This window comes from Mastigoproctus giganteus, chromosome 6 (genome assembly GCF_048544385.1).
Source record: "Mastigoproctus giganteus isolate SK-2022 chromosome 6, ASM4854438v1, whole genome shotgun sequence".
NCBI lineage: Eukaryota > Metazoa > Arthropoda > Arachnida > Uropygi > Thelyphonidae > Mastigoproctus > Mastigoproctus giganteus.
This window is the reverse complement of record NC_143580.1, coordinates 221,074,568-221,099,315: the sequence shown is the minus strand read 5'-3', so window position 1 is coordinate 221,099,315 and position 24,748 is coordinate 221,074,568. Positions and strand designations below refer to the sequence as shown.

At 38.0% G+C, this 24,748-nt stretch overlaps 1 protein-coding gene across 1 annotated transcript in view; it reads left to right on the top strand.

Annotated features, from left to right (window-relative positions):
* The window catches only part of LOC150085006 (homeobox protein SIX6-like), a 32,298-nt gene extending 17,315 nt beyond the window's left edge, over positions 1–14,983 (top strand). The window contains exon 2 of the mRNA XM_090376432.1: positions 14,653–14,983. Coding sequence (XP_090232558.1) covers positions 14,653–14,983 — 331 coding nt within the window. The remainder of the gene's footprint in view (positions 1–14,652) is intronic.
* Positions 14,984–24,748: the final 9,765 nt, after the last annotated feature.

The following is a 24,748-nucleotide window of genomic DNA, read 5'->3' as shown; positions in this document are numbered from 1 at the left end:
CTTGCAAAATTGGAGTCGCAGATGGAATGTGTGCCAAAATATTTGATTTTTCCAACTGTCATCTTAACCTCTTTGAACCAAAATACAATCAAAATGGTGAGCTTTATAATATCTATTTTAACTGCCTTATCCTTTAGTAAAGATGGTAGGAAAAAACAACAAAAAAACCTCCCGATCTTCTATGATCAGATGTCCACTCGACCCATCGCATCGTTAACAATGCCACAACTCAACCAAATGGTAGGAGATCAGGCTCTATAGACACGCTTGAATAACTTAAACCATATCGGATGTTCATAAATTTCTATGTAACCAGCAGGATACCACGGGGGACTAGTGGGTAATTTCCGGAACCCTGGAAGGTTCCCTTTTCTTTGCATCACGTTAGAGTCTGGACGGATTCAACCGACCAGAGTCTCATAGCCCAGCTAATTGTTTCCATGGAGAAAAGGACGAAGCATATTGGTGTGTGTTTCCAGCAAAAGTATGAGGGTCGTTCTTAATAGATGAAAAGGTCTTTGTAATGGAAAGTAGGATGATACTTGTTAGAGAAGCTGATCTGGCTTTTGTTGTGTGCCCTTAACAGTCCCACAATGCCGTTCGCAAAGTACCTTGGGAAGCTAGATAAGTTCTGTTGCTGGAGAAATAAAACTTTAGATTGGAAAGAAAACTGAAACTCGATTTCGGAAATAAACTGAAAGGTAAATTAAAGAAGGTAATTAAAATACATCGAAGAATAATTTATCTTAGAAAATTTTTAAAAAAATTAATTCATTTTTAGAACTAGAAAAAAATTAGGTGAAAAAACCCAGGAGTAAAATTAAAATCGGAAACGAATCTCGAATTCGAATTTTTGGAAATAAATTGAAAGGTAATTAAAATATATCGATGGATATATATTTTTTTGGATATATATATATATTTACAAAAATGTTAAAGATAAATTAGCTAATTTTTCGAATTTATGGAAAAATTTCGGGAGAAATCCATTCCCTCTCAGAATTTTTAAAACAATTCCAGAAACACCACTCCTCAGAATTTTCTAAACGATCTCAGAAAAACAAGATTTGTTCTGGAAATTTCTGTAAAAATTTCGGGAGAAAAACATTCCTTCTTACAATTTTTAGAAAAAATTCGGAAAAACCGATTCTTTTTTGAAATTTCTGTAAACATTCCTTCTCACAGTTTTTTCAGAAACATCATTCCACAGAATTTTTAAAAAAATTTCGGAAACGCTACCCTCAGAATTTTTAGAAACACCGCTCCGCAGAATATTAGAAAAGTTTCAGAAACAGCACTCCTCAGAATATTTGGAAAAATCTCAGAAAAACCCGATTCATTGTCGAAATTTCTGTAAAAGTTTTGAGAAAAATCCATTCCTTCTCAGAATATTCAGAAAATTCTCATAAAATTTCTGTAAAAATTTCGGGAGAACCCATTCTCACAATTTTTAGAAAAATTTCAAAACATCATTCCTACACGGAGTTTTCAGAATAATTTCGGAAAAAACAGATTCGATCTCGAAATTTCCTTAAAAATTTCGGGAGAAACTCATTACTTCTCACAATATTTTTCAGAAACACCACTCCTCAGAGTTTTTAGAAAAATTTTGGAAACTCCATTCCTTCTCAGAATTTTCAGAGAGAGATGAGAGAGAGAGAAAAGGTGTTATGGATAAATAACTCAATGAACAGAATAATACAAAAAGAGGAAAAAATGACAGACGGGCAGTGAGATTAAAATCTCAGAAAAACCCTATTCATTGTCGAAATTTTTGTAAAAATTTTGGGAGAAACCCATTTCTTCTCAGAATTTTTAGAAAAATATTGTAAACACCATTCCCTCTCAGAATTTTCAGAAAAATAATCAGAACAACCGATTCATTTTTGAAATTTCTGTAAAAACCCATTGATTCTCCGAATTTTTGGAAAAAAATTCGAGAAATATTCATACCCCAACTTATATCTAGAATTTCAAATTTCGAAATTTCAATTTTTAAAAATTCAGTTTTCGGAAAGTTTCAGAAATCTAAAATTTTAAAATTTAATCAATAAAAGAATCGAAAAAGTTTTTAAATAATTTAAAAAAATATATTTTCAAAAATTCTGAAAAACTTCGCAACACTTTTAAAAATTACATTCCTTAGTTAACCTAACCCTTAAATGGGTTGTTGATAATTTTCACACGTCGCCGTTGTGCAGACGAAAACGGGCAATCTAGGGGAGGGGGGCAATTCTGTCGCCCGGATTCAAATTTGTGCGTCGGATGACGCAAGGTGCGCCGTCAGGATTATTTCGTCGTCGTAATAAACTCCGATTTCCTTTTGTGCATCGCCACTAATTCTCCCCTCGCTTAATAAACCCGTTGGGTGATATTTCATCGGGCGTAAGTTATACGGGGCTTAACCCAGAGGGGGTAGGGGTGGTCGTACAAACATATTTCAACCACCGAGATATATGCGGCCGATATTTTTAAACCGGCAAACAGGTCTGTCTGCTGACGCGTTTCGTCTTTTGCGTGTCGGAGCCATCCGGCGACTGACGCAACTTCAACCATTTCTGCTGGCGTAACCTGGCGTCCGACGGATCGGAGGGGTCACCTGATGGAAGAGTTATCGAGGTAGGTTCGCTAGAAAAACGCTCGTGTTTTGAAACATTTAATTGCCGCGATCTCTGGTGGCAATAATTCAAGGAGAAGAAGTCGCGTTTAAGAACTCTCTAAGATGACAAATACGTTTTCAACACCACACTTTATTGAGCAGAAAGAAATTCTAAGCGCCATCTCTCATTAACTCTGCTTGCAGCCTATTTATAACTCTCGCTCTCCCTTCTCTTGTTTTCTTTCAAATATTCTCTCTCTCATTCTTCGTTCGTGTTTTCCTCTCTTCAACTGTGTATTTATCAACCTTTCCTTCTATGCCTTTTAATTTCTATCTTTTATTTTTCACTCCTTTTTTTCTTATTCTTCTTCGGCTCACTTGTCTTTCTCTTCCTATCTTTCCTGCTTTCTAAATTTCTCTCTTTCTCTTCGCCTTGCTTCTTTCCCCCCTCTCTCTATTTATCTTTGTCTTTCCATTCCCATAATTTTCTCTTTCATCTCACTGCCCATCTGTCTTTTTCCCTCTTTTTGCGTTATTTTGTCCGTTGAGGTGTTTATCCATAACAGCCTCTCTCTCTCTCTCTCTCTCTCTCTCTCTCTCTCTCTCTCTCTCTCTCTCTCTCTCTCTCTCTCTCTCTCTCTCTCTCCCCTTCTTTCATTCTCTTTCTGTGTCCTTTTCCTTCTCTCTCAGTGTTTTCCGTATTCTGAACTTTCTCTCTCTCTCTCCATTTCTTCTTCTTCTTCCTTCTCGCACTGTCTCTTTCCCTATTCTTGTTCTCTTTTTCTGTACTGGCTTCTTCCATCTCTCTTCCATCTCATTGGAGATAGCCAATGTGACTTTCCATTCACCCTTTACTTCTCTCTCTCTCTTTGTCTTTCTATGCTCTCCTGGATATAATCACCATCCTCCAAACATCGGGTGGAAAAGACCCAAGTTCGAGTCCCATCAATAACGCGAAGAATGTTTATGAGTCTTTTTCACAACGTGGCTGAGTTAGTCATTTTCAGGAGATGAAAGCATGGTTTTTCTCCCGGAAACTTTACGATTAGCAAACAACAAACTGACTACAGAACACATGCAACTTACAGACATCATATATACCTCGCAATATTGCCTAAGTTGCTAATGTGACTAAAAACCTTGCCGATCTATTCATCATTCTGCTCTCTGCATTATTCTATCTCTCTTTTCATTATCTTCTCTTTTTCTTTCGTTCTTCCCTTTTCTCTCTCTCTATGTTTTCCGTTTTCTGAACCTCTCTTGCTTTATTTCTGTTTCTCCTTCCCTCTTTCTTCTCCAAGTCAGAAATTTCTTCTCGGTGCCCCGCTAGTTTAAGAAACATTCCATCGTGTTCAATACCAATCACTGTTGGGTGCGACGCGAATACATCATATTTTAACTTCAGATATGACTCAAGCGCCAAAAGGTTGGGATGGATCCAAGCTATAAATGCTAATAAAACACTTCACTTAATGTACACAAATTTTAGGGGCATTCGATTACCAACCAACTACCTCAGGAGGTTAAAAATTTCCATACTGTACTCAAGAAATGCGTACCAAAACCTCAACTAGTGTTCATGTGTTGGAGAGCCATGAAGCGAGATTTATATTGCAGTTACTTTAGAAGAGGAACAAGCGCATAAGGGATATGGGTTAACTTGATATGATATTTGGCACACAGGTCAGAAGAATCCTCTCCGATTTATCTCTAATATAAGTTTTTGTTGCTGGAGGGGCTGTCGAATCAGAATTGATTCTAAAATATTTCCAGGACCAAACTCAATATCCAATAAAATCCAACCATTGTGAGATAGCCAGTGGATCCCACAAGTGATCGAGGTTGATGGACCGGACTTCAGAGAAATGTTTGTCAGTCCGCACTATCTTCAAACAGCACTCAGATGATAGATGACCCGATGGCAAGATTTAATATGGAATCCAAAAATGCCTTTAATGTTCCAAAAAGTCGCTGATAAATCTGTAATCTGACCAATTTAAAATACGCTTCCTCCAAATACCCGATTTTGAACATATACAGTCAGTTTGCATTTCTTTCTGAGAAACTTTGCACAGATAAGACGTGTAAGAAACGGACCCTGGAAGAAACATAGGGACTTGAAGTCTAGAATTTATCTCAATTGAATTAGTAAACATAAAAGGATGGTTGGTTGTTGTTTGATTTCAGGAGCATCAGCGACTAAGGCCATATTGCTCCGTGTATATTGTTTGTAAATCGCGTGTGTTCTTTGGTCGATTTTCTGTTTGTTGGACGAAAAACCGGAGTTTCCTGGAGAAAAAACCATGCTCCCGTTGGCTAAGACCGACTAACTCAGCCATGTTGTGAAAAAGGTCCATAAAAATTCCTCACTTCATCGATGGGACTCGAACTTAGGTCTTTTCCACCCGGTGTGGGGAGGACGACGATTATACCAACTGTGCTACCCAAGAGAGCATATAAAGGATTGGTAAATGTAACTTGTTTGCTACTTCACAGTAGTAGCACAGTTGGTAGAGTCGCCATCCTCCTCACACAGTGTGGAAAGGACCTCAGTTAGAATTTCGTCAATGATGTGAGGAATTTTAATGGGGCTTTTTCAAAACGTGGCTGAGGTAGTCAATCTCAAGAGAGGATAGCATGGTTTTTTTCTCCTGGAAAGTCCGGTTTTTCGTCCAGCAAACAGCAAATCGACAACACTTTTACAGACACAATATATATAGGGCCCAAGATGGACTAAATCACTGATGACCCTAAAATCCTAAAACAAACAAACAAAATCCACGAGGGTAAACTTTGTAACTGTAACTTCCGAATTTTCAGTTCTTGGTGATATGCATGGAATGAACCATGGATTTCATGTGTCCTCCGCACAAAATAATCTAAGGATGTGAAGACTGGGGTGATCATTGTACAGGGCCATTCCAACAACGTTGTATATCGTATTTAAAAAGGTCTAAAAAGGCTCTGCCGATTTTAAAGGGGAATATCTTCCACAAATTACCACAATATTGTGCGCAGATTCTCGAAACTATAGATTAACGTGCTGGAATATGGTGGATCCATTAGATCCAAGTGCTGAGCAACACTGAATTGTCAAAGATTTCAAGTTCCAAACGCAACTCAATCGCTAGCTGTCCTAATACTTTTTAAAGTAGTGTATATCCACTAAATTTGTGTGTTTGTAGTTGGAGAAGGCCCAGTAGGGTGAGGAGATTTTGCAAGATACGTAGACTTTAAATATATTTTGTACTATTTTTCTAAATCTTTAGGTAAACAAAAGTGGTAAGGATGTCTACCACAGACAGGGTTGTTAATCTTAGTATATTCAAATCATATCTGTCCTTTTAAGTAGATTCGTTGTCCCCATGCTTCTAAGGGCACAGGAACAAATTTAATGGCATTATTCCTTTTGATCGGCCGCTTGGTGTCATCCAAGAAAAAGTTTCCCAATACCTCAACGAGTCCAATAAAGAGAATGACACGTAAAAAGAAACAGAAGAAACCAGTCGAGACGCGTGTTCCTTCCCCTCGCTACAACATATGATTTATGGACTTGTGGCGCCACCTACTTCCCAAGCCTCTTGCAGTTCGGCATACATAACCCTTGACAGCCGGTTGCCAACATGAATCAGTGTGTAATGACTTGTAACAAGTCGCTCCATCACTTAAAGCCATTAGCGCAGGGTGATGCGGATCTCTCACCGGAAGTCGGTTTCGGTCAGGTTGCGAGAGGAGATGTTAATGGAAATGAGTTATGGAATTCATAAGCCCCCGTACCTTGTTATACAACGTAATAGCTTGTAGTTGCTAATTAGCGAGGTGGTGACATGAGGTGGCATGGACAGCAGGTGTTTACTGGTGACAAGGATAATTCGTGGAACATCCCAGCAGGGGCGATGTTCAGAAGTACAGCCTGCAGATTTCGAAGCCTCCTTTCCACTGAGAGCGAAATTAAGTAACCAATATTTATTTCATATCGCAATCATCAGTTTATCCATTATTGTGTTTACAACAGCTGTTCGCTCTCTCTGCTTTGCGTCACCTCCATCGAAAACGAAGTAATGTCTCAGTTGGTAGGTTGTACTTTGGAGGTTGTTGCTTAGCAACAGCTGTAATTTGTTTTTAAAGCGGTTTTCTCTCACGAGTTTATTTATATCGATGTCACGCTAATAAACGAATACCGTATTCTTCTGATATTAGGATTAACTATAAAGAGCAGACCTAGGACGCTCTAGGAAGTTTCGGTACACGTGGTTTAATTTTGCAACTGTCGTTTTCTACCAATCATGGATTTCTTAATATTTATTAAAATTAGATGAATATTTTCCCGAAAAATCGGCCATTGGACTTCATTGGATTCAGGGGACTTTCCTTGCACTGAAGAAGTGCCAATGTATTGCCAAACCATAAATGTAGTTCCAAGAATAAAGTGGGTAACTATAGACCGGTTAGTCTAAGTTCAGTAGTAGGGTAACTCATCGAAACTGATTAAAAATGAAATACAGGCGTGTCTAGATAAGATCGAATCCCTCAGGGATTGGTATTTAGATCGCGACTGTTCCTGATTAAAACAATATTAATTTTTTTTAAAACAAGCTATACGCTTCCCACCTTTTATTTTCAAAAATAAAAAAATATTTGTTACTTCCATTTTCAGACTTATTTCGATATTTATATGAAATTCGAAACTTTCTTTCCCTTAGAGTAGCGGCCATTTTGAGAGAATTCTGGGTTTTGTGTTATATTCTTTGAGCTGTGAAGACAACAATAAATATTTTAAAAACAACTACGGTGAGATGGTAGGTGTTTATTGGCCTAGTGTGAGAGGAAAAACAAGTAACCCGAAACTTTAAACAAACAGCATCGGTGTTTGTCCAATACCACTCCATTCTTCTATCAAAATCCAAATAATTGCAAAAAGTGGCGGGGCACCTGACAGGTTCTCGTGCCCCATTTATACACGAAAACTGTAAGAAAACCACTTCAGAAATTACTGCAATTCAACTTTGACTATATTTCAGAAGGTCGAAAAATTTCAAATTTTTTGACCTTAAATGTAAAGAAGAGTCCCACTTAAAGGACTCTTCTTTACACCAGCAGAAGAGATAAATGATGAAGAAGGAAAGTTTGGTTTTGTGAGTCTGAAACTGGCGGCGAATGGATGTTGGATGGGTGCAGCATGTTTTCGGACTAATTTAGAAAAGAGTGGAGGAATTACTGATGGCAATTCAGGAAAACAGTTCCCATGGATGAGTTTTAACACTTTTCCGTCGAACTAGTCCAAAGATGAGTGACATAAGCCAAGGTATCACCACAGACAGAAACCATATCGACGATCATTGATCAGACAGAACAGTTTAAGAGTAGCGTTTGATGGATTTCTCCATTACTCTGGAAAGAGCAGAGGAGCAATGGCTTGGTTATCGGATGGAAGAGATTTTTCACCCTTTTTACGAAGTGGCTGGATGGGAGAAAATTTCCAAGTCGATGGAAACACGTCAGTGGAATAAGAAAATTTCAAAAGCTAAACGATGAAGGAGGGAATTCAATTAGAGGAAACAAAGGTTTCGATCGGAAGATCACAGGAGGCAGTGAGTGGAGTGCACTGTGGTCATTTACCAAAAAGGTGATTTAGATTAGGAAAAAAGTAGGATGCTAGTAAGCTGGCTGTATCCTTAAATGAAAATGTACTTGATTCTATTTGTTTATCTACATTTTAAGCCTAATTCGGATTGTAGATGATCACTTACATGAATTGTGGCATTAATAATGCCCAACAGGTTTATTGAAAAGCAATGACGTTATAATAATTTTGAGTGGACAGTATTCATTATTCATAGATCACTGTTAAGGGGGTCAGTATTATCATTTATATGCATTTATTCATCTGAATCTTTACTGGTTTAAAAAACTGCGTCCAATCATAAATATCTCGTTGAGTGAAATCTGCTTGGATAACATCTCAAGCATTCTACATCTTACAGCAAAATAAGGATTAAATTCCCTTCCCCTCCAAAGTTACAGAGAGTACATTGCCATCGGTTTATTCATGACCTTACCTAGAATTAGTCTCAGTTACAACTCCTCTCCTCGCTGCCTACAGAGCAGCAAACATCCCATCATTAGGTGCATAGTTGATCAGTTCTTGGCCTCTTACATCTCGTCTGGTAATGTCAAGTCCATTGAACCGTTTTACCTAACATTTCTGAGTACCAGAACCAGGATATACCTGTCATCGGGAAATTGGAGATTAAAATCTGTTTTGATTAAAGCTTTTGATATTTTGCGTTGTTGAAATCAGGCCTTCCTCCCTACTTAATGAATAGATATTTCTCCATATTTGCATATTATGCATACTTATTCATGATTCTATTTATAAGGATCGTTTTTTTTTTTTTTTTTTTTGGCTGCTGAGAAACAAAACCTTTTAACTACAGAGCATGTGCTCAGTAGAAATGAAAAATCTAGATTTTTAACGATGCAGCATGCTCAACTGTAATGAGAAATGAACAAAATTTTAACAATAGAGCATGCGCTAGGCTGCGTGAGAGATTTACATTTTTTTTTAAACAATGGCGCATTCTCAAGTGAGAAATGAACAAAATTTTAACAATAAAGCACGTGCTAGGCTGCGCGAGAGAAATTTGTATTTTATTAACAATGGCTCATGCTCAAGTGAGAAATGAACAGTTTTTAACAATAGAGCACGTGCGAGGCTCCATGAGAAATTAACCTTTTTTTAACAATGGCGCATGCTCAAGTGAGAAATGAACAGTTTTTAACAATAGAGCACGTGCGAGGCTCCATGAGAAATTAACCTTTTTTTAACAATGGCGCATGCTCAAGTGAGAAATTAACAGTTTTTTTAACAATAGAGAGCGCGTTAGGACGCATGAAAAAATATACTTTTTTTTATTATTGAAGCGGGTGCACTTTTTAAATGTCTCAAATAAAAAAAAGCATGCAATAAATTAAATGTAAAAGCATACGATAAATGAAATTAAAAGCATGAAAAATGAAAGAGCATGCGATAAATGAAATTAAAAAGGTTGAAAAATGAAAGAGTATGCGATAAATGAAATGAATGAAAAAGCATGAAAAATGAAAGAGCATGCGATGAATGAAAAAGCATGGAAAATGAAAGAGCATGCGATAGGATCGAGTGAGAAATGTACAAAGGATGATTTTCTGCCGTTTTATTTGTGCTTTAATAACAATTGCCACTGGCAAACATTCTGAGAATATAAATACTTACTGATTCTTATAACACTGCCTCCTGGTGTAGTTTCTTGGAATCATGTCTAGTAAAGAGTTAGCCGTAATAATTTTCATAACAGCGTCACCTGGTGAGTCTCCGTAGAACGTGTTTTCTGATTTTATTCTTGGAAATCTCTCAAAACATCGTTGTGATGCCTCTGTCTTTACTGGAAGCACCAGACAGGTCTTACCAAATCGCTTGTGCTTTATTAGTCTGGCAGGTTAAAAGATATTCTGCAAATGTAAAATACTGCGTGTAACTCTTTGACTTGTCTGGATGCCTGTTTGTTTATCTTCATGCACTGCATAGAAGAGCAGGTGGCTTGAATGTATTGTAATATATCTATCCAGGATCTGACGGATGTTTATGTCGACAGCACTGCCATTAATGCATTTCGTTTGTTACAAGGTGGATAAAGATCGCGCATAAATTAAGCTATACAAAAGATGAAATATGAAATTATTGACTTTTATTTTTGAAGAATCGTTTTTCATTGGCTAGACTGCATAATTGCATCAAGGATGATTCTGTTCTCTTCGCAGTATTAGGAATAACGAGTTATGCAAATTTGCTATGGAAGGTGAATATACAAATCATCCATGTGTTGGAAGGGCCGGAAAATTTCATTAAGCATTTTCCAACGTACTTAATTTAAATTTGTTTTTATTTTAATAAATAGATAATTTTAAATACTAATAAGCGTTCAGCAGAGACGTGAGAGAGTGGTTAAGAATTCGGTCCACCTGTTGATACGCATAAATCTATTACAACATTGTACATCAGTGATTTTTTGCACTGTTGCTTTTCAGTGTTTGCTTAGATCATGGGAAGCTGTTCCCCGAACCGCTTCATACTACCAATTAAAAGAAACAAGCATTCTATCCTCAAACTGTGCCCGCCATGGATTTTTTCACGTGGCCCAGTTAGTCAGTCTCGTTCTTGGAGTTACATGGTCTTTCTCCAGGAAATTTGCCTACACGAAATTATGACACAAGAGAATACACACAATTTACAGGCACAATATATTGGATACTCTTGGCCTTAGTTGCCTCGATGGAAATTCTAAATAACCCACATCTGCGTAGAGATCGATTTAGGGATAACATCATATCAATGTATTCCTATGTTGTCAAATGAAACTTTAACGATTGGTAGACTTTTATTTTCGGGAATATGTGGGAAAAGAAGATCTTGAGTTGGAAGAAAGAGAGCTATATTTCTAAAGAAATTGAAAAAGTATTAGGAAGTTAAAAAGAAAAGATTCTTCTCTCCGTATAAAAAAAGTAAACTCGCATATGAAAGGATTGGTAGGTTAAGAATTTTATCCCTTGCAGCTTTAACCGCTTCATGTTGGTTTTCAAGTTCGTTTAAAGTTCCAAAACTGTCCTCCAAGACGTTTCTGATTTGTAGACCAATAAAAATGTGTTATTTGATATTTTTATTGGTCGTATAGCTATTGATGAATCAATAAACACTCCTTATTCATTTAGATTTTACTAGATTCAGCTTTCAAGGTTAGAATCATTCCTTTCGAAGGTGTGGCAAGAAAGGTGATTATGAGCACTGTGCTGCCAGCAAAGATTGGTCCGAGGTATAAGGAAGTTTCTTACTGTACATATTTGTATAGAACTAAACACACTTAACTCTATACAAACAGAGTGGAGGAAGAAATACACTCATGTAGTCAATTGTAATTTAAAAGCTATAGCAAATCATTTGTTAAAAAGCTTAACGTGGTCTTCTTCCTCTACCGTATTAATTAGGTTAATAAAGAATTTGAAAAAAAAAAAAACTTAATTTTTTAAATTAAATAGAGATAATGCAAAGAAAATAGGATCTTTAAGGGTATTGGAATTATTTGCGTTCCACATAACTGGATAATTAATGCAGAGTTGTTTAAAAATGAAAAATAGTATACTTATGAATATATTTTTGCTTCTTTCTGACTTTTGCGCAATTTTTAAAAATTTTAACTCATACGAAATTTGAAAAGGTGTCTAAATAGTTTCTGAGGCCAGGTGGCATCGTCGACATGTGTCATTTGTCAATCCGGGTTCCAAGGAGATATATTTTCAATAGTCCCTTGTGTTGTTTACCTGGTCTTGGACGCTAGCAGGATGCTCTTCATGGGGAAGAGCATCCCGCTAGTGAACCATGAATTGGAAGCCATTTTGTCTGTGTTCTTGATGGAAGTGTACCCTCGCTTAGGTTGAGTTGGGTATGTCGCTTGTCCATCTTAGAGAGGCATATAGGAGAAACCCTGGAGACCGCAATTAAAAGAGACACCTTGTCCATCTAATGGACTGGTAGAGTGGCGTTGTGGTTTTCTGCAAGAAATCCTTCAGGCTCGCTATCGCTTTCTTCTGTTGCTCGATGAGGTCTGTCAAACCACTCCCTCTGTCTGTACGCGCTGTGGCCAGTCTCTCCACTTCGGTTGGCGTTGGCGGCCCTTGATCATCATTTTCCTTGTCTTTCTCATGATATCCTCAGTTGGGAGTTAGTCCAATCTGTGATCCCGAGGGAGTATGTTAACACTGGGAATGCATAGGTGCTTATGGCGTTTACTGTATTTCCTGCGTTCAGCTTTGCTCTGAGCTGCTGAACTGCTGAGCCTGCATCACCACCATGTATTTGTAGGTCTCTCCTTCTGTCGTGGCTTCGATTTCTTTACCCATCTGCAGGTGGTAGTTTTGGCCAACTAATTTTTATCGATGCAATCCGTTGGTTTTGCATTTGTCTACACCAAATTCCATCCTGATATCATTGCTGAAATCTTCGGTTATCCGCAGTGGCTTCTGGAGTTTCTTCTTACTTATTGTTATTATTATTATTATTATTATTATTGTATAATAATATAATACTTATATTATTTTTGGATCTTATTAAACCTTGTGATTTAATAAAAATCACTTTATTGAAAAATAAGCGCTTGAAATATGCTATATGGAGCAAAGATATCAATTACTTAATAGTTCCTTAACAAATAGAAAGGTTACTGTTAGCGTAACCTGCGAAGTTTGATAGCATTTCATAAAATACACGCGTTGATACTAAACACAATTGCAAGAGACTTCGCAAAACCTGCCTCAGAGCAACCTCATACAATTACAAAATTTGTAACTTTTGTAATTACCATCTACCAGCAAGAAAACTGGCTACCCAGTTGAAAAAATCGGAAAATCACGAGATGGGTGCTTATTTGGAAGAAATATATGCCAAACACGATCAAAAGTCATGGAAATGTCAAGAGGAAATGCTTGAGTTTCAACAAACACTTCAGTCAAATTGGTTCAAATATGAGGAACATAATCCAATATGTCTAGTGGATCTACGCTGACGGATACCATATTGGCGATCAATGAGGGGACAACTGGAATTCGCTTTCAATGAAGTATTTGTCACCCTTTACAGGAACAGGCTGGATATTATCAAATTTCCATGAAGAAGGAAAAACACCAGTGGAATAAGCAAGAAAAGCCACAGAGATAGAAGTATGGATGGACAAGCAATTGCGGCCGATTTATTTGGTAAGGAACTAGCAAGATAATATACCATTTGTTGAAGAGACAACTTTCTTGTTATTGTAGTTTTCAAATCGAGTCCGGATTTATTAACAAATTGCATCAACAACTGTTGTGAGCTTAGTGTAGGCAGGAAATGAGACTAGTGATTAGACACAAGCCAATTGGGATATGCACCATTTTTGTCTTGAACGGCCTTAGCCTCATTTATTGAGAACATAAAGTTTGGATAAAAGAGATTTTAGGGTGGAAAGCGGAATGAAGAATTTCGTTCTTACGATAATAAATTTACTGACACGATCTGAGCAAGCCTTAGGATCGGAAGATTTAAAATAGTAATCTAACCAAGGAGAGACATCACCAATTTGGGATCTTGCGCACCTGAAGGACCTCCTAACGTCAAAGGTGGCCTGAGACCAGTCGCGTGTTAGCTGAGAAAAAACTGTAAGCAACTGGGCTGGGCTGATTTCGATTTGGTGTTTTCTGTATATGTGAGGACAAAACAGTTTCGTAATTAATAATGAAAGTGAAAAATCCAAATATATTCATAAAGCGTTATTTTGAATAGGGGTGGCTATGTGGGGAGGTGACCTGAAAATTCGAAGTAATTCCCTAAAGTTGGTTAAAGACTCAATCCAAGATGTATATTTCTCGATCATAAACAGCATTTAAAAACTGTTGCTTGCAAATCATAGATTATTTTAAATAGCGCACACGCTTAGTTTGTCTGAAATGCACACATCTTTTTAACAAAGCAAGCGCTGAGCATAAGAGAAAGAAATGTACACGTTTTACAAACAATAAGGAGCACGCGCTGAGCATGAGTTAGAAATGTACACTTTTCCAACAATAAGGAGCATAAGAGTGAGAAATGTAACTTTTTCCAACAATAAGGAGCATGAGAGTGAAAAATGTAACTTTTTCCAACAATAAGGAGCACGCGCTCAGCATGAGTTAGAAATGTACACTTTTCCAACAATAAGGAGCATGAGTGTGAGAAATGTACACTTTTTCCAACAATAAGAAGCACGTGCTCAGCATGAGAGTGAGAAATTTTACACATTTTTTAAACAATAGAACACGCGCTAAGTCCAAGCTTGAAATGCGCATTTTGAAAAAGATAATACGTGCTAGGACAACGTGACTGAGAAATGTCTTGTTTCCATAACAACAGAATATGTATTGGGCTGTAAAATATTTATTCAAAGTGGACGAATTTCAGCTTAATCTTGTGGTTGCGACATTAATCTAAATGCAGTGTTTATTGTTTACAGGTTGCTCCAACAACAAATCCGAATGGCCCAAGAGTCCAGCGGGAACAAGACCAGCCTCGTAAGTGCTGGAAGCAGCGGCATCAGTCCTGATGTGGGAGTCAGCGGTGTGTCCCACAGGCAGACTCCTTCGCAGCATCGGCAGTCGGCCAAGGAAGCGAGCGAACACACCAGCAGCAGCTGCGAAAGTTTTGGGGGCAACAGCATCGCTCCTTGCAGCCCCGCAGCCATTTCCACCACATCGGAATTTAGTTGCAGCCCTCCTCCTGTCTCTCCGCCTCCTCCTCCACAACCCCCGTCCTTTGTCACACACTCCAGCCCACCGAACGTGTGACGGACTGTTGATAAACTCAAGCGGCTAAGGACGAAATAGGTAGGGAATCCGTTGACACTTCATTTAAATGTGAAGGGTGTTCTCGTTTCAGGTGATACTGGAATGTGTATGTAAGGAAAAGTTGGGATTCGTGTGGTCAGTGAAGTTTATCGACATCCACCAACGTCTGGTACCACTTTCCGAAAAAAGAGACTGTTTACAGACGACATCCAAGCTGTGCAGACGACGTTTTTTGTTTCCGAGCGAGAAACATGCATTTTTAACAATGGAGCACGTTTTAGGACAGCGGGAAATGTACACATTTTAACAATGGAGCGCGTGCTAGGAATTCGTGAGAAATGTGCAAGTTTTTTTTTTAACAATAAAACGCGTGGTAGGATTCAGCGGGAAAAGTGGCACGCGCTTGGTCTTACAATAATTAAACACGTGACGCTTCAGTATTATTAACACGTGATTGTCCATTTCTATTATGTGTACGCTGCTATCTGTAAACAAACGGTTCTTGTAGCCGGTATTAAAATCCGCGCTAAAGGTTAATAAATTGATAACCCCCCTTTTTTTTTTGTTTATTTCTTCGTATGAAAAAGTTTTTAGGGACTTTGTACCCACAGTTCGACTGCGCTGTTTTCCACTTTTATTTATTTATTAATAATAAAATAAATCCGAATTTACAGATTTGTATCCCGTCCACCAATGGCTGTAAATCAATCATTTGGAATCCTGATTTTTATCTTTCCTTACCTCTGTCAGCAGCCGATTTGATAAATTCTTCGAATATATTTATTCTGAAGCGTACATTGTACAGTCCGACTGGAGAGTGTCGGTAGACCTGGGATACAGTTGTTTATTGTTAGTGGAATAGAGAAAGGGAACTCTGGGCCCGTTTTTGGGGATCCAGCTGCAGATGTAGTCTATACCACTGTTGCAGATTATCATGGCTTTGTTGTAGAACACTGTCTTTATGTTTATGCCTTTCTATGTATAGAGTATTTTTTGAAAATACCGTGTAGAGTATATACTGTGTATACTGTGAGAAAAATGCTGTTTGGAGAATACATGTGTAAAGTATTTTTGGACGAGTCGGATATTGAACAAATCGATATCCTTTGGTAGATTGCCCAATATCCAAATTTTTATATTTCTTAAGGGGCGCTAAATCAACAGTATCAAAAATAATACGTCTCAGCTGCATTTAGGATTCATTGGCCACATCCGCATCTGTTGACCAAAATGGACAATTGCCCCTACCAACTTGATTTCAAATCGGATATTTGTATTTTTGGCATTGCAGACCCTGGGGTGCTTAATATTTTGTAAAGATAGGATATCTATTTGTTCAGCATCTTGAGAATTATGTGAAGGACTACACACTACCACGAACAAGGCATGACAAGTAACTCGATCTTACGCAAAATTTAGAGCCTTTGTTGTAGAATATTATGTCTCTGTGTAGATCAACCTGTCCCTTAACCCCTTAATTGTAAAATTTGTTCTTATTTTAGACCTAGTTGTTAATGTTCGTAATGCGGGATACTTATTGGTCTTGAGGTACTGTCAAATACATCGATAGCTATGGATAACTGTATCGCTCTGGTGATCTTTGCAATTAGAAAGAAACAGGATCTCTTTAAGGCCATGTCAATCTTTGGGTAGGGTGCTATAGTTAAAAAAAAACAGAAGTCCCAGAATTTGGATTTTAATGTGAAAGATTTTTATAATAATTTTATTAATTTTTAAAAATTATTTAAAATTCTAATTTACTTTAAACAGTGCAGTTCAAATTCCGATTTAAATACGTGATAAATAATTATGCATTTTATATGAAAAATCTTTTTAAATATATCATTTTATTCTCCTTAAAAGAAAAATATTCGGACATTATATACAATACGTTAAAAAAAGAACCCTAGTCAAGATATAAAGATTTATTTAAATATTTTTATTTCTTTTAGGAGTTCCAAATGTAATAATTTCTGGAATTAATAATTTTTTTAATTCTAAAACTTAAAAGCGAATAAATATTTAAACAATAATTATCTGGATTTATTTAACCAAGAAAATGCATACTTATAATCAATAGAATATAGAATTCTGTTGGCTCATAGGGCAATATGGTCGCTAAATAATTATTAAATAATTTTTTCTATTTAAAATACTATTCATATTTATTTTTTATGACATCTCCCACTACGTTATTGTTAATAATAGCCTATTGTACAATCTTAAAATACGCAATTGATTGTTATTAAAAAAAAAAAGTTGTCGCTTGTGGGAGGAAAAATGTGTATGGTGTAGCTGTAACTGTTTATTCTCTGTATATATGAATAAATACATATATTATATATTGGAAATAAAGGAACAGAGTTTTCCATTTATGGTGTGTGATTCCAATTATTATTTCTCCCTATACAAATATCATATATGTCCAAAAAATAATAAAAATAATTTTTAATGTATTTTTTAACCTACATTCAATAAAGATAAAACTTCTCTTTGGACGTATCTGATGGAATTTTCTTTTCTTTTTTTTTTGTTGGAATCGATGATGCAAAGAAGAAATTGTTGTCCCAATTTCCATTTATTTTTCCACACTACATTGAAATCAGGAGATGGAAACCAGCTGCGCCCTTTATTAGATATAATATGAATAAAACCAATAATATTATTGGTTCTATTGATCGATTTTGTTAACTTGGTACAAGAAGCTAGGCGATGGTTAGAAAGATGCAGTCAACTGCGCAGCAGAAAAAGAAGATACATTGGACGAACAACGAATTTTAGGTGCCACCATATGTAGGGTTCAAATACCTGGTTGATGTGGTTCTCAAATCCTAGTTTTTATTGGCCAAAAGCACCCTCTACATTATGATAGTCTTGAGCACTCCTTAATATTCAAACCATGTCGAAGATATTAATTTCGGTATCCCCTGACTATTAGTCCGCTTGGGGGATTTTTTGTTCCCTAATAATATATAGGCCACTGTCAAAAAGGTGGATGGACGATCTACATCGTGGTAAGGTGCCGCAAAGTAGAATTGTACGTGCGACCTACAAGGTCAAGTATACGAATGGCTGGTCTGTCTCTAAGAAATCAGAAACCACTCAAATACAAGGTATAGTCTCAGCAACCCCTATGGCTTCATCACACAAAATATTTCAGGATGTGCGGCACCTTGGCGGTGGGGTTGACCTTTAGTTCAGAAAGGTCAAGGACCGGCGTTATAAGCGAAGACATTTGTCCACGTGCCAAGAAAGACTACACCCAATTACAAAAGCTAAAACATCAAACTTAACTGTCATAAAGAGGGTAAGGAAAGTTTTTCAGTGGGGGGGAGAGAGAGTAGAAGGGGACAAAGGGGGGTAAGAAGACAATATTTCTGTGCCAGGGTGGCCTGGTTGGACTGGATGCTGAAAACTCATCTAATATTTCTCTAGTGTGGCGCTAAGCCTAAGCAGCTAGGCCTAATAAGACATTTGCTAAAGGAACAGACATTCTATAGCTATGGTGTCCAATAAATCAGAGGATTATGGGTTATTTGGAACCTGCTCCTTCATGCATAGATTACAAATGCGAGTATTGAACCTGTTTACAACCAAAGGGTCTAAATCCCCATTGGTGTATGCACACCATTATAACTTACATAGAGTTATAATGAATATCTGACCACACGCTCTATTTTCAGAGCCCTCTAGTGTCGGAAACGTGCGTTGAAATTATTTTCGACGCTAAGAAATACCTCGACTTTTCTTCGATGCCCGAGGGGCTTTCTGAGCCGTGAACTCTATTCATCCCTTAATGGACATGTAAGGGCGTAAACTTCAGATCTGTTGGCATTATCTCTTGGCTTTTTACGCAGTCAAAACTGCCACCTGCTGCCTAAACCCGGTAGCCGTATTTCTGACCGTTAACGATCTTTTCCTCCAACTTACCCCTCGGGGTTCTTTCCTATATATGCGAAACGATGAGGTCAGTACTCACTAGAAGATACTTGAGTTTTTTAGATTTGTTTTGGTAAAGTTTAGTCCGATTTTGGTTTGATTTCGAATTTATTTTGGATTTTGGTAGAGTATGGTGAAAGATTTTGGTAAATTAGTTTTATTTTAAACTAAATTTCAAAAACAAAAAACAAAATGAGAGATGTCTTTGTGATTAACTACCTCCACATAAAGTTGACATTCTCGGAATCATCCAACAACATTTTATGAAAAACAAACCATAATTTTTAAATGCGTACCACCTGAGTTTCCTGTTTACAACCTTGTACATGTGGTTATTCGTCCTTGAGGGCAAAACCAATGCTTTTGAATGAGGTAGGTAGTCACCGCCCAATCCCCGCTGTTTTTGACTTCCAGACCTTTCTGTCTTCTGTCAATCATTGCTCTGTTGGACAAAAATTCGAGTGGATTGCTAGGGAGGGGATACTTTTTGCTTTTCTTTCCCTGTCTTTATCTCATTGTTTTTTTTCTTTATAGGTATAATCTGTAACGAATCTTGCTCAGGGTGTTTCTCGTAATTTGGACATCAAGATAAATTAGATGGCCCCCCTCCTGTATGTCTTATAGAGGCATTACCATCTGATATGAAAAGACCAATCTTCACCTGTTTTTAAAACATTGAAAATTTCCTCACTTCTACAGCATACGTATTTAGGTTAGTCTGCTAGGTTTTGTTGTAAGTCATGAAATCGAGAGTATAGGATGTGACGTATGTGTGACGTCGATCTGACCATGCGCAGTAATCGTAAAACAAGTTCAATCTACAAGTGAATGATTTTAGTGATTAATATCGAAGCGATCTATCAAAGGGGGCGTGAATCGACAGATTCCGCGAGCTATGACATCACACTGTGCCAAAGCAGACGATTATAGAGAAATCGTCTGCTTTGACACAGATGTGCCTTAGAGGTTACACCGTTCCGGCTCGGAACTATTTAATTTTCTACGTTTTCGTCACAATCAATAAGCAAGCTTCTGTTTACTGCTTCTAGCCCCCCTATTTCCTTCTTCTCCTCCTTCTACCACATACTCATGCAGCCGATGCACGCTCGCTAGCAACGAGATCAAGACAGACTGCCTGCAATGACACGCCTGGGTGTAATTGAGCCCAGATGGTATCATATGCGAAACATGTAGTTTCCATCGTATTCGAAACAGTTTTACATATCATACCGAGCGTCGGGACTCGGATAACCACAGCCCTGCACCCCTTCATAAAGGTACAGAGGGGGAGGTAGCCAGTCACGCAAAGAAACCACTCGGAGATAGATAACAAACGGCCAGTTTGTGGTATCCACCCCTTGGCCTGTATGAGAATTCCTAAATGCACTCTCAGACGTGGGAAAAAATTGGAAACAAACAGGGGAAGGGATTTTTGCGCCCTCCTCCTCTTTCCCCCCACCCTTTATGAAACGCGAGCGGTAGCCGTGCTTTGCGTGATGCGGGACCTGGAGGGTAGAGAGAGGCACCGTCCTCCAAGATCCATCATGCGCCCAAACACACTAGCAGTACAGACACCGTAATTTTACCCCGGTAATGGAGCTTTAATTGCCAGGTTCATGATTTGATTACAGGGCACGTGGGAGCCATGCGTCATGCCACGTGGCTTGTTCACCTAATGGGGTGTCTAAAGAGACATACGGTTAGTTATGTACGAGCGCATGCGTAAATAGGGTTGGTTATATGAAAACAAGTGTGTAAATTGAAACCGGAAGATGCAATCGGGCAATTTTAAGTTATTGATGGGGTTGCTTGTTTTGTATATTTGAACGGATTCAAACCTGCACCTTTCGAAGGTCCAGTTTCGAATTTCATATTCATGGTTTAAATACGAGGCAATTAAATTTATGGCAGTATTTTTTTATACTTTGATTCACTCATCTTATTTCAAGATGGCTGCCAATAGACGCCATTCCTTTAGAACTTTGGTGATTTGTAACACTATCAAAATCGGTTCTGTAGGTTAGATTCTTCATCCAGCAAATGGGAAAAAGGAACAGTAGAATATTTGCGTTCAAAGCCTTAAATGCCTTTAATTGGCTATTCATAAAATAGTCAATTAAAAATTGGAAATATCAGTATGTCTTATAATAGGGGACTTTAATTTTCCACATTTTGAGAGGAACTTGTGGATTGGTAACTCACCTAGAAGTCAGATATTTCTGAACGTTGGATTACTGCTGGTTGCTTCTTGGCGTTTCTAACATGCTTGTGGAAAGAGATGCCACAAAAGAGAGAAATATTCTAGACCTGATTATCAACAAGGATCCATCAGATAAGAATCGTCAAATGAATAAATCATTTTAGACAGTACTTAGTTTTTGGACTCGAAGATGATTTCTTATTGATACCAGCAGGGATTTTAAAAAAGTGGAAAAGGCAGATAATGAAACAAGACAGGAGACGGGAGAGTAGTCATGAATGGACATTCCTCTGGGTGGACTAATGTAGCAAGTGGTGTCCCTTAGGGATCAGTGTTTGGTTCTCTTCTGTTCTTATGTTGTTTGTTATTTGGTTTTTTAGGAGCATTAGCAACTAAGGCCATATTGCTCAGGGGATATGCGGTGGTCATTCTCTGACCTTTCCGCATCCTCCGTATTTGGTGGTCACGGGCTCGAACCCCGGTCTAATCAAGAAGCTTGTGCTACGCACTGCTGCTCCTGCTCACCTGGCTACGGAGGCGCCTCTGTTCTTATCTTCCTTGATTTCATTAATGAGGAAGTGCAAAGAAAATCATCAAAGAATGGTTAATGACCAGAACCAAGCTATTTTGTTCAAAATGACTTGATCGGTTGCAAAAGTGGTATGAAAAATGGCATAGGATGACCAGATTGGCATGGAGTAATTAATCGATGCCCATGTGAAGAAGAGGTTGGAAGATGCGGACTGCAAAGCTTCGTAGCTAACATCTCAGGAACATCTGATTAAGCAAATAGGTTCCGGCAGGGGATAAGTAAAATGAACCATGGAAGTATATTTTCACTGGTAGGAGAAAGAAGAGTTAGGGGTCGCAAATATAAAGTCCGGATCGAAGTTTTCCTTTGAACAGTGCCTTGTAGATCACTTCAATGTATTGACTGTCACCGTGGTTTAGGCGAAGAGTTTGGTAAAGGTCAAAGTGGAATTGGATAGACAATTGGCGATGGAGAAAGACTGAATGCTTGAGAAATTTCTTTTTCTTTTATATATTTGATAGACGCATGGTTATAATACTGATATTAATTTAAATTGTAAGCGCCATTATAGTTATTTTCGTATGTTAACCTGTAGAAGATGACACTGAAGAATTTACGCAGCACCCTACAAGCTTGAAATGCCTGATATACTGGGTATCTCATATTCCGATTTTTTTGGGGTTTTTTTGGTACTACCTCCAAGAAGGTACCAGCTCCCATTTCTGGGAAATTCAATGTTTATTACGATGTGGCAATGTTTTGGTAGAGGCCCATGGAGCATTATCCTGTAGAGACCCAAGAAGATAATGCTCCATGGCACACTGCCATTGCTGTTGAAGAATGTTCTGGACATGAATATATAAAAGTTGGAATGGATGTTGGTCTGTCTTATGTTCCAGTTCGTCCCTTATGTGTTCCTTTGGTTTCAAATGGAATTCTGCCACTTCCATTCCAACTTTTGGGGTCATCTTTCTGTAACAGGAAGGCGACTATATTCTCAGCAGTTTTTTGTTCTTTTGAGAGAAATTCTACCCATCAAGGTGTCTGGTGTCCAAAGGGGACAAACTCGCAGTTGAAATGGGTAGTAATGACGCCAATGTAACCCCGTCGTGCGTTCAGATACTTTTGAATGATAGTGCATCTACCCTACAATAATTTAGCTCTATGAATGCGGTCAGCTAATTGCCAGTCGGACAGTCCTGAATATTATACAGCAATGGTTCAGCTGCATCTTTGCGTACAGAGAACCCAATTTTAGGAAATTTCTCTAGTAAGATTTAACAATGGTATATCATTATCGAAAAACTTGGGAAATCTTTTAACCCATCCAATCGTAAGCTCTGAGTGCATAATACCAAAATGGTATTATGCACTCAAAGCTTTTTCTATTTGCTGGACGAAAAACCAGAGTTTCCAGGAGAAAAAAACCATGCTACCCTCGCATGAGCCACGTTGCGAAAAAGGCCCATAAAATTCCTGACATTATGGACGGGACTCGAACTCAAGGTCTTTTCCACCCTGTTTGGGAAGAACAGCGATCCTAACAACTGTGCTATCCACGAGGGGGGGAGAAATGGAAGAGAAAAAAAAGGTTCATTTGTGAATATTAAAAGAAATGGAGTCTTCGGAGATAAATGTTACTATTATAACTGAATTATGGACTGAGATTTGAAAGAAAGAAAGAAGAGAGGTTTAAGAAAACGTTGTATTCAAACTTCGTGATGTTAGTCCCTCATTTGACATCTAGTTGGCGCTCGCTCACATCAAGCTGTATTTCCCAACATGAACTGTAAAAATCTCCTTTAACGTACTTTGAGGAGGGCCACCAATAGAGAACAACGATTTGCAATATCGTTTGCCAGTCCAGTAATTCCATAATTGCCGCTAGGGCACTTCTAATCCATTAGCTATTAAAAAGAAAGTATTAGAACCCTTTGTAGATAAACGAAACATCTGCTAGATAGCAGGGAGCCATTAACTGGTAGAGAAAATCGCTTCTACCAAAATTTCAGGGTTTGGAAAAGAATTAGTGAGGCGTTTATTTACCTCAGAGGCATCATCTTGCTGGAGAAACAGCGAAAAGGCGGCAAAATTGAGTGCGTGATCACCATCAGATACTTCGTGGCTGTCAGTTATAGCACGCAAGAGAGCGGAGACAAGTGCAAAGGTTGTTATTTGTATCCAGTATTTGATCTAGAATCGATGAGGCAGAGTGTGTAAAACTCTTAGGTGTGAAAGGAGAGCTCTTAGCTTCGTCTACACTCCCCCTTATTCAACCGTCAGTTCCAATCATATTATATGCGTGATGTTGAGAAAGATCCCAGCATCCAGCTAGGGAAAACAGTGTATCTGAGAAAGATGCACATGTGTGACCCGTCTGGCAAACATATCCATTAGAGAATCCATTAGAGATGAACTTGGGTTAGTTGGGTTGAACGTTATACACACCCCTATACGGGAAGGGGCCGATGGGCGGAAGCGAAGGAGTAAAAACAAAAAAAGGAGGGAATTACGGAGGCTTTTATATTTCGTGTACCCAATTACTCCGAATAGTTTTCGAAATACAGGCTGGAGTCTCTAAAACAAAAGTTCTTGATTATAGAAGAGGTTGTTATAACGAGGTTTAAGTATGTATAATGTAATAAAAATAACCACGTTACAGCTTATCGATATAAAAGTAGTTTTTGCATCAAAACTGGATTGGATTCACTGGATTTGTTGAATTCTGAATAATTTTGAAATTAGTTTTGGTTAGAAAGTTTTTGGTGAAATGGTTTTATGGTTTGGAAATATTTTTTGTTTTTCGTGAGGCTTTGGACAAAAGAATTGCTCGACCACCATATAGCTCACTCTGTGTGTTCCTTAACTTTTGAGAACTAGCTCACAACTCCAGGATGAAGAAGATTTGCAAAATTTCGTTGCAATGAACTCCTCTGCTGAATGGGGGAGAGTCAGAGTACCCAAGAGGTACTTTGACGTGAACACTTGGTCAAAAGAACTGCTCGATCACATCTAGCTCACTCCTTTGAGGATGAACCCTTTACTCTTCCGAGGGGGTGAAGAAACCCACAAATGGTAGGTAACACGTTGGTAT